Below are 10981 nucleotides of genomic sequence, written 5' to 3'. Positions count from 1 at the left end.
TCTTTCTCCCTTGCTTTCTGCTCCCTTTCCTTTCTCTTCTGGTTTCTCTATGATGTCTGAAATGAAACTAGCATTATAGACACAAGATAGGCAAAGTTTTTTATACTGCGCTGCATCCCAGCTTTTTAATTATCTTAAGAATTTCTCATTCTTGAAAAGTTGGGGCTTGAGAGTGATGACTCAGAGATTAAGAATGTTGGCTAGTACTCCAGAGGTCCTGGCTTTAAACATCAACACCCACAGAGCAGCTAATAACTATCAGTATCTCCAGTTTCAGAGGATTGTATGCCCTTTTCTGACCTCCATTATCATCAGTCATGCATGTAATATATGACATAAAACCTACAAACATAAAATAACAAAAAATAAATCACAAAAGTTTAAACCAATTTGTTCCAGTTTCCTCTTCATGTGTGCAAAGCTGCTTTCATTTCTTCTGTCAAACTGCCTTGGTTACTCATTACAAGGACATCTAGGACAAGGCCAAGCATTTATTTATTTTCTGTCCTGTGAAAGAAGCCAGCTCAGTATCTTCTCAGTCAGAGGACTGAGAAGCCATGAATTCCAAGCAGCAGACAGTTCTTCTAAATGATGGTCACTTCATCCCTATACTCGGGTTTGGTACCTCTGCACCTCAAGAGGTAATGATAGCAGTTGTGGTTGAGGGTTAAAACATATAGAGAGTTTGGGTAGGTGCAGTCATTGAATCTGATATGGTTCTTCAGCGCTAACCTGGTTCTCTTTTTAGCAGTCTAGAGTTAGTCCTTTTGCAAGTAAAAGGCAGATGTGACATTAAGCATGATGGACTGATCCAAGAGCCTAGCTCGAGATTATTGCGGGTACCAGTTTTCCCTTCCATTTCTCTCCATCCCAATTAGGAAGAAAGAAAGAAAGAAAGAAAGAAAGAAAGAAAGAAAGAAAGAAAGAAAGAAAGAAAGAAAGAAAGAAAGAAAGAAACAGAGAGAGAGAGAGAGAGAGAAAGAGAGAAAAAGAAAGAAAGAGAGACAGACAGACAGAAAGAGAGAAAGAAAGAAGAAAGGAAGGAAGGAAGGAAGGAAGGAAGGAAGGAAGGAAGGAAGGAAGGAAGGAAGGAAGGAAAGAAATCAAGCTAGCAAGAACACTGCCTGATGAAATTTGATACTGAGTATATTTTTGAAAATACTTCACCTGCTTTAAAACTGTGTTTGTTTGTTTGTTTGTTTGTTTGTTTTTTTCATGTGTTGAGTAGTTTTACCTCAAGTTGACACAAGCTAAAGTCATTTGGAAGGCAGATATATCCATTAAGAGAATAACTACATAATATCAGGTTGCAGGGAATTTTCTAAGTTAATGGAAAGTAAGGGTCTTTTGCTCCAGAACAGTCTATTGTGGGTGGTAACCATCACTGGGCTGGTGGTACTGAGTTCCATAAGAAAGCACACTGAGCAAGCCAAAAAGAGGAAACTGGTAAGCAGCACTTTCCATTACTTTTGCAATAACTCCTTCCTCCAACAGGAGTTTCTTGAGTTTCTGCCTTTACTTCCCTGAGTGATGAAATGTGACATGAGTGTTGTAAGATGAACCCTTTTTTCTATGAATCGCTTTTGGTCATGGTATTTTATCACAAGAATAGAAACTTTTTCAGCATCTAATGTGATGATCATGTAAATTTTTTCCTTGGGTTTATTTACATAGTGGATTATGTTGATGGATTTCCGTATATTGAACCATCACTGCATTCTTGGGATGATGTCTACTTGATCATGATGGTTGAAACATTTGATGTGTTCTTGGATTCGGTGTATGAGAATTTTATTGAGTGTTTTTATATCAATATTCATAAGGGAAAGTAGTTTGAAGTTCTCTTTGTTTTCTTTGTTTGGTTTAGGTATAATCATAATTGTGGCTTCATAGAACAAATTGGGGAGGGTTCCTTGTGTTTCTGTTTTGTGGAATAGATTGAAGAATATTGGCATTAGGTCTTCTATGAACATCCGGTAGAATTCTGCACCAAGTCCATCTGGTCCTGGGCTTTTTTTGGTTGAGAGACTTTTAATGACTGTTGCTCTTTCTTTAGGGATTATGGAACTGTTTAGTTAGTTGACCTGGTCCTGATTTGATTTTCACATTTGATATCTGTCTAGAAAATTGTCTATTTCATCCAGATTTTTCAGTTTTGTTGAATATAGTCTTTTGTAGTAGGATCTGATGATGTTTAAATTTCCTTAGTTTCTGTAGTTATGTCTCCCTTTTGATTTCTGATTTTGTTAATTTGGATACTGTCTGTTTGCCCTCTAGTTAGTCTGGTGAAGATTTTATCTATCTTGTTGATTTTCTCAAAGAACCAGCTTTTGGTTTGGTTGATTCTTTGTATAGTTCCTTTTGTTTCTACTTGGTTGATTTTAGCCCTGAGTTTGATTATTTTCTGCTGTCTACTTGCCTTGGGTGTATTTGCTTCTTTTTGTTCTAGAATTTTCAGGTAGGCTGTCATGCTGCTAGTGTATGCTTTCCCCAACTTCACTGGAGACACTCAGAGCTATGTATTTTCCTCTTAGCACTGGTTTCATTTTGTCCTATTAGTTTGGGTATGTTGTACCTTCATTTTCATTAAATTCTTAAAAAGTCTTTAATTTCTTTCTTTCTTTCTTCCTTGTACAAGTTATTAAGTAGAGCATTGTTTAGCTCCCCAATGTATATGCTGAACAATGTGGTTTTGTGGGTTTTCTGTTGTTTTTGTTGTCATTAAAGACCAGCCGTATTCCATGGTGATCTGACAGGATGCATGCGATTATTTCAATCTTCTTCTATTTGGTGAAGCATGTTTTGTGACCAACTATGTGGTCAGTTTTGGAGAAGTTACCATGAGGTGTTGAGAAGAAAGTATAGTCTTTGTTTTAGGATGAAATGTTCTATACATATCCCTTAAAACCATTTGGTTCATAACTTCTGTTAGTTTCACTGTGTCTCTGTTTAATTTCTGTTTCCATAATCTGTCCATTGCTGAGAGTGTCATGTTGAAGTGTCCCACTATTATTGTATGAGGTAAAATGTGTATGTTAAACTTTAGTAAAGTTACTTTTATTAATGTGGGTGCCGTTGCATTAGGCACATAGATGTTCAGAATTGAGAGTTCACAATGGTAGATTTTTCCTGTGTGAGTATGAAGTGTCCTTCCTTTTTTTTTTTTTATAACTTTTGGTTGAAAATCAATTTTATTCACTATTATAATGGCTACTCCAGCTTGTTTTTTGGGAACCATTTGCTTGGTAAATTGTTTTTCAGCCTTTTACTCTGAGGTAGTGTCTGTTTTGGTCACCTCACTGAGGTGTGTTTTTTGTATGCATCAAAATTCTGGGTCCTGTTTATGTAACCATCCTGTTAGTCTATGTCTTTTTACTGGGGAATTGAGTCCAACAATGTTGAGAGATAATAAGGAAAAGTGATTGTTGCTTCCTGATATTTTTGTTGTTAGAGGTGCAATTCTGTTCGAGTGGCTATCTTCTTTGGGGTTTGTTGAAAAAAAAATATTACTTTCTTGCTTTTTCTAAGGTGTAGTTTCCCTCCTGGTGTTTGAGTTTTCCATCTATTGCCCTTTTTAGGGTTGGACTTGTGGAAAGATATTTTGTAAATTTGGTTTTGTCATGGAGTATTTTGGTTTCTCCATCTATGGTAATTGAGAGTTTTTCTGGATATAGTAGCCTGGGCTGGCATTTGAGTTCTCTAAGAATCTGTATGACATCTTAGCAGGATCTTCTGGGTTTCATAGTCTCTGGTGAGAAATGTTGTGTTATCTAATAGACATGCTGTTATATGTTACTTGACCTTTTCCCCTTACTGCTTTTAATATTCTTTCTTTGCTTTGTACATTTGGTGTTTTGATTATTATGTGACAGGGAGGATTTCTTTTCTGGCCCAGTCTACTTAGAGATCTGTAAGCTTGTTGTATGTTCATGGGTATCTCTTTCTTTGGTTAAGGAAGTTTTCTTCAATAATTTTTTTGAAAAAAATCTACTGGCCCTTTAAGTTGGGAATCTTTATTCACTTCTTTCATTGTGTCCTAGATTTACTGGACATATTGGGTTAGAAAGTTTTGTGTTTTGCATTTTTTTTTTGATAGTTGTGTCAATATTTTCTGTGATATCTTCTGCACTTGAGATTCTCTCTTCTATCTCTTGTATTCTGCTGATAATGCTTGCATCTATGTCTTCTGATCACTTTTCTAGGTTTTCTATCCCCAGGGTTGTCCCCCTCTATTATATCTTTATTGTTCCTATTTCCATTTTAGATCCTGAATGATTTTGTTCAATTCCTTTACCTGTTTGGTTGTATTTTCCTACAATACTTTAAGGGATTTTACTTCTTTACCTGTGATTTCCTGTGTTTCTACAAGGGAGTTATTTATGTTGTTCTTAAAGTACTATATCATCATTATAAGTAGGGATTTTAAATCCATATCTTGCTTTGCCAATGTTGTTGTTCAGGACATGCTATGGTGGGAGAACTGAGATCTGATGATGCCAAGTAACCTGTGTTTCTGTTGCTTATGTTCTTGTGCTTGCTTCTCACCATCTGGTTATCTCTAGTGCTACTTGCCCTTGCTGTCTCTGACAAAAGCCTGTGTCTCCTGTAATCCTGGTTGTGTCAGAACTCCTCAGAGACTAGCTGTTTCTGTGATCCTGTCATTCTGGGATTCTATGATCTTGAGGTCCTGGGTGTGTCAGTGCTCCAGGGAGTCAAGCTGCCTCTGGGATAATGAAATCCTGGTGTGACCATGTTCCTGAGATCCTGTGATTCTGGGCCTGTTAGAGCTCCTATGATCCTGGACATTTAGAGGACCTTGGAGTCGAGCTTCCTCTGGGTGTTGTGGGACTGTATGTGAAGCCAGTGCCCAAGGTCTTGAATATACATCTTGCTGATATTTAAATATTTGTTATGCAGATAAATGGCTGTGTAAAATACTTCATAGCATAACACTATCTCCTCAAGTTTATTTATTTTTTGACAAACAACTTTAGATGATCCCTAGGCATCTTTTAATTTCATAACATTATTTTGTTATATTGTTGATATCTTATTTCTTTTTTTGTTTGTTTTTATTTTTATTTTTTATTTATTCTTTAATCTTATTTTACAGCCCAGACATTACCTCCTTCCCAGCCCACTTGCCCCCGACTGGTCCACATCTCAGACCTCCTCCCCTGGTCTCCAAGAGCATGCCCCTATAGCCAAACCTGCCTCACCAGACCTTCCCTCTCCCTGGGGCCTCAAGTTTCTCAAAGGTTAGGAGCTTCTTCTCTGACTGAGTCCAGACACAGCAATTCACTTCTGTATATGTGTCAGGGCCTCATATCAGATGGTATATGCTGCCTGGTTGGTATCTCAGTGTCTGAGAGATCCTGAGTCCCAGGTTAGGTGAGACTTCTGGTCTTCTTATAAAGTCATCCTCTTCCTCAGCTTATTCCAGCTTTTCTGTAATTAAACCACAAGGGTCAGTAGCTTCTGTCCATTGGTTGGGTACAAATATCTGCATTTGACTCTTTCAGCTGCTTGTTGTGCCTTTTGAAGGGCAATAAAGATATGCCCCTGTTTGTGAGCACACCATAGCCTAAGTAATAGTGTCAGGCTTTGGGACCTCCTCTGAGCTGGACCCCAATTTGGGCCTGTCACTGGACCTTCTTTTCCTCAGGCTCTTCTCCATTTTTGTTCCTGCCATTCTTTCAAACAGGAACAATTTTGAATCAGAGTTTTTGACTATGGGATGGCAACCCTATCCCTCCACTTGATGGCCTGTCTTTCTACTGGAGGTGGAGTCTACAAGTTCTGTCTCCCCACTATAGGGCATTTCATATAAGATCTCTCCTATTGAGTCCTGAGAGTCTCTTTCACATCCTAGGTCTCTAGTACATCTAAAAATTCTGCCCCCCCCCCATCCTACCTTCAGAGATTGTTTGTTTCCATTATTTCTGCTGGCCCTCAGGGCTTCAGTCCTGGTCCCCCACTCCCCACATGCCTGATAATATCCCCCTCTTCCACTCCTTGTCACCTTTCCTACACAGGTCCCTCCTTCCACACCTCCGGTGATTGCTTTCTTCTCCCTCCCATGTGGGATTGAGACATCATCACTTGGGCACTTCAGCTTGTTAGCCTTCTTGAGTTTTATGAATTGTACCCTGGGAATTCTGTACAATTTTTGGCTAATATCCACTTATTAGTGAATAGATTTAAAGCATATACTTTTGGATTTGTGTTACTTCAATCAGAATGATAATTTCTAGTTCGATTCATTTGCCTGAAAAACTTATGAAGCCCTCCTTTAAAATTTTTCTTTTCCTTTTTTATTAGATTTTTTTTTTTAATTACATTTTCAATGTTACCGGCTTTCCTAGTTCCCACTTCTCCTGCTGAACAACGTGCCTATTCCTGCTTCCTGGTCCTGGCATTCCCCTATCCTGGGACATATAACCTGCACAGGACCAAGGGCCTCTTCTCCCATTGATGACCAACTAGGCCATCCTCTGCTACATATGCAGCTAGTGCCATGAGTCCCATCATGTGTTTTCTTTCCATGGTGGTTTAGTCACAGGGAGCTCTGGAAGTACTGGTTAATTCATATTATTGTAACTCCTATGGGGCTGCAGACTCTCAGCTCCTTAGGGTACTTTCTCTAGGTCCTTCATAGGGGACCCTTTGCTATGTCCAATGGATGACTGTGAGCATCCACTTCTGTATTTGTCAGGCACTGGCAGAGCTTCTCAGGAGACAGCTATATCAGGCTCCTGTCAGCAAAATCTTGTTGGCATCCATAATAGTGTCTGAGTTTGGTGGTTGTTTATGGGATGGATCTCCAGATGGGGCAGTCCCTGGATCATCATTCCTTCAGTATCTGCTTCAAACTTTTTCTCTATAACTTATTCCATGGGTATTTTGTTCCCCCTTCTAAGAAAGATTGAAGTAGCTACACTTTGGTCTTCATTCTTGAGTTTCTAGTATTTTGAAAATTGTATCTTGGGTATTCTGAGCTTCTGGCATAATATCCACTTATCAGTGAATGCATATCATGTGTGTTCTTTTGTGACTGTGTTACATCACTTAGGATGGTATCCTCCAGATCCTCCAGATTTGTCTAAAAAAATGTATAAATTCAGTGTTTTAATAGCTGAGTAGTACTCCATTGTGTAATTGTACCACATTTTCTGTGTCCATTCCTCTGTTGAGGGACATCTAGGTTCTTTTCAGCTTCAGGCTATTGTATATAAGGCTGCTGTGAACATAATGGAACATGTGTTCTTATTACATGTTGTAGCATCTACTGGGTATATGAACAGGAGTGGTATTTCTGGATCCTACAGTAGTACTATATTCAATTTTCCAAAACACCACCAAACTGATTTTCAGAGTGGTTGTACCAACTTGCAATCCCACCAGCACTGAAGGAGTGTTCCTCTTTCTCCAATAATTAGCTAGCATCTGCTGTCACCTGAGTTTTTGATCTTACTCATTCTGACTGATGTGAGGTAGCATCCCAGGGTTGTTTTGATTTGCATTTCCCTGATGACTACGGATGTTGAATATTTTCTTTAGGTGCTTCTCAGCCATTCAATATTCCTTAGTTGAGAATTCTTTGTTTAGCCCTGGACCCCATTTTTAATAGGGTTATTTGGTTCTCTGAAGTCTAGCCTCTTGAGTTCTTTGTATATATTGGATATTAGCCCTCTATCACATTTATGATTGGTAAAGGTCTTTTCCCAATCTGTTGGTTGCCTTTTTGTTTTATTGACAGTGTCCATTACCTTACAGAAGCTTTGCAATTTTATGAGCTCCCATTTGTTAATTCTTGATCTTACAGTACATGTCATTGGAGTTCTGTTCAGAAAAATTTCCCCCATGCCCATATCTTCGAGGCTCTTCCCCACTTATTCTGCTATAAGTTTCGCTGTCCCTGGGTTTCAGTGGACCTCCTTGATACACTTAGAATTGAGCATTGCACAAGGAGATAAGAATGGATCAATTTGTATTCTTCTACATACTAACTGACAGTTGACCCAGCACCATTTGTTGAAAATGTTGTCTTTTTTTCCACAGGATAGTTTTAGCTCCTTTGTCAACGATCAAGTGACCATAGGTGTGTGGGTTCATATCTGGGTCTTCAATTGTATTCCATTGATCTCCTGTCTGTCACTGTACCATTTCCATGCTGTTTTTATCACAATTAATCTGTAGTAGAGCTTGATGTCCTATATCAGGGATGGTGATTCCCCCAGAAGTTCTTTTATTGTTGAGAATAGTTTTCACTTTCTCAGGTTTTTTTGTTATTCTAGATGAATTTGCAAATTGCTCTTTCTAACTCTGTGAAGAATTGAGTTGGAATTTTGATGGGGATTGCATTGAATCTGTAGATAGCTTTCAGCAAGATAGCCATTTTTACTATATTAATCCTGCCAATCCATGACCATGGAAGATATTTCCATCTTCCAAGATCTTCTTCAATTTCTTACTAAAAAGACTTGGAGTTTTAATCATAGAGATCTTTCACTCGATTAGTTAGAGTCACACCAAGGTATTTTATATTATTTGTGACTGTTGAGAAGGGTGTTGCTTCCCTAATTTCTTTCTCAGCCTGCCCAAGATGCTCTGTTGCTTCTGTGGCCTGTGTGCTCCTGAGTGGACTGGCCTTTGAGAGGCACTGAAGAGAAAATAGCAATCTCACCTGAGTCCCAGGGTCCTACTCTTTCTGGAGGCAAGCTTTCTCTGGGAGGGAAGTTTGCACAGAGGGTTAAAGATCGGCCTCATCTCTTTGGTGCAGATATAAGGCGGTAACTGTCTGTCCCAGCTGCCCTGCTGCTTCTGAGGCCTGTGCACTCCTGACTGGGACCTATCACCTTATTTCATAACAGAAGGATGGAAGTTTTCCATGAACTGCCTGTGCAAACAGTAGGGATAATGTGTACATGCTTTTATCTAGGATGAAATAAGCCAGGGGTGGTTGTGTAAGAATGAATAAATGAACATCCTAGAAATGAAGACTGCAAAATGTTTCTATTTAAAAACCTGCATTTTTGCAAATTCAGTGTTAGAGACTTTGATACAGTCTCTTTGACTTTCCTGGGCTAAGGCTCATAGAGGATTCTATAGTGTTTCTTCTTTATGTGGTATCATGTCCTGTTTTTTCTTATATAAACATCATTGCTACATGTACTTAGGCATTCTTATAACATGTATCAGTTCCTGGACTAAAAGTGGGAACCCCTAATGCCAATGACTTATCTATACTTGGCTGAACTAAAGTGATTTCTGGGGTGCTTTACTCTTGTGACTCAGAGGGAAAGATCCAGACAAACTTGATTGCATTCTTCACTGCAAATGAACACCTCACTGAAGACATGGGGAAACTTCATGCTGAAGAAGATGTTTCTTTTGTTCTTGTGCCTTAAAAATTCAAAATGCTGCTTTTTGTGCCTTTTTAGGTACCTAGGAGTAAGGCTACAGAAGCCACCAAAATAGCTATAGATGCTGGTTTCCGCCATATTGATTGTGCTGCTGTGTATCAAAATGAAAAGGAGGTAGGATTAGCCATCAGAAGCAAGATTGTAGATGGCACTGTGAAGAGGGAAGATATATTTTGCACATCAAAGGTATTGAAAATATGGTATACAAGTGAATGATGCATTGAAATAATCTTTATATGATTAAGTCGGTGAAGTTTGGGGAACTAAACATAGACAAAGTTGTGAGCTTTCTCATCTTTAAATTCATCAATGAGCTTAAAAATGAGTTTTCTCATCTTTAAATTCATCAATGTAATATTAACTACCTTCTCTGAGACTTAGTTCACCAGTGTATGTTTTAGAATGGAGAATAAAACTGGCTTTTTTTGACTGCTTGAATAATTACAAAAATTTGCTCTGAAAACAATTTCTCTCTTTCATCAATAAGATAAGAAAACACTTTCTGTGTTAAACAAGATATAAGTAATTATTCTTTTTGTGGGGTTACAATCCCCATCTATTCCTCCAGTCCTTTCACCATCAGAGACGGATGGTATGTGGGGAAGCACTCTCATAGATGCATAGGGGAGTGGGGAGAATGCAAATGTGGGAGGGGGAATTTGTAGAGGATTAACCCAGAAGTGGGATATCATTTGAGATGTAAAGAAATAGAATAATTAATAAAAGATATACAAGTAACTAATGTTCCTTCTTTTATATCTAGGGAAAAATTGGATGTTCAATATATTTTCCAGACAGATGTATAAATGAGACATGAATTCTTCCCATTTTTATTGATTTTTCACATTAGACTCCTATTTTCATCAATAAAAATTTGTTTTTATAATTAGAACAAAAATACTAGAAAAAGTGTGTATATAAAAAGTTCCCACCCAGGGATCCATCCCATAATCAGCCACCAAACTCAGACACTATTGCATATGACAGCAAGATTTTGCTGAAATGACCCTAATATAGCTGTCTCTTCTGAGGCTATGCCAGTGCCTGACAAATACAGAAGTGGATGCTCACAGTCACCTATTGGATGGAACACAGGGCTCCCAAATGGAGGAGCTAGAGAAAGTACCCAAGGAGCTGAAGGGGTCTGCAACCCTATGGGTGGAACAACAATGTGAACTAACCAGTACCCCCAGAGCTCGTGTCTCTAGCTGCATATGTAGCAGAAGATGGCTTAGTTGGCCATCATTGGGAAGAAAGGCCAGTTGGTATTGCAAACTTTATATGCCCCAGTACAGGGGAATGCCAGGGCCAAGAAGTGGGAGTGGGTGGGTAGGGGAGTGGGGGCAGGAGGGTATAGGTAACTTTCAGGATAGTGTTTTAAATGTAAATAAAGAAAATATCTAATAAAAATGAGGAAAAAAGAAAAAAAGTTCATTCATAAGTCACTAGCAGCTAAAGTCATTTTATTATTATGTACTATATATAATTGTGAATGTGATACTACATTTATAAATAGTCTAGATACTGAAAACTTTGGGGACTTGAGTATTATTCTA

The 10981-nt window shown here is 38.5% G+C and overlaps 1 protein-coding gene across 4 annotated transcripts in view; it reads left to right on the top strand.

Annotated features, from left to right (window-relative positions):
• The first annotated feature begins 517 nt into the window (after positions 1–517).
• Positions 518–10981, top strand: part of Akr1c20 (aldo-keto reductase family 1, member C20) — a 36499-nt gene continuing 26035 nt past the window's right edge. For 3 of the 4 annotated variants that reach the window (XM_030247130.1, XM_006516466.1, XM_006516465.1), the window contains exons 1-2: positions 518–641; positions 9444–9611. In XM_030247130.1, coding sequence (XP_030102990.1) covers positions 558–641; positions 9444–9611 — 252 coding nt within the window. In that variant the 5' untranslated portion in view covers positions 518–557. The remainder of the gene's footprint in view (positions 642–9443; positions 9612–10981) is intronic. The other variant, NM_001311132.1, reaches the window with a different exon arrangement.

The sequence above is a fragment of the Mus musculus genome, chromosome 13 (assembly GCF_000001635.26).
Source record: "Mus musculus strain C57BL/6J chromosome 13, GRCm38.p6 C57BL/6J".
Taxonomy (NCBI): Eukaryota; Metazoa; Chordata; class Mammalia; order Rodentia; family Muridae; genus Mus; species Mus musculus.
This window is presented reverse-complemented; position numbering and strand designations above follow the sequence as displayed.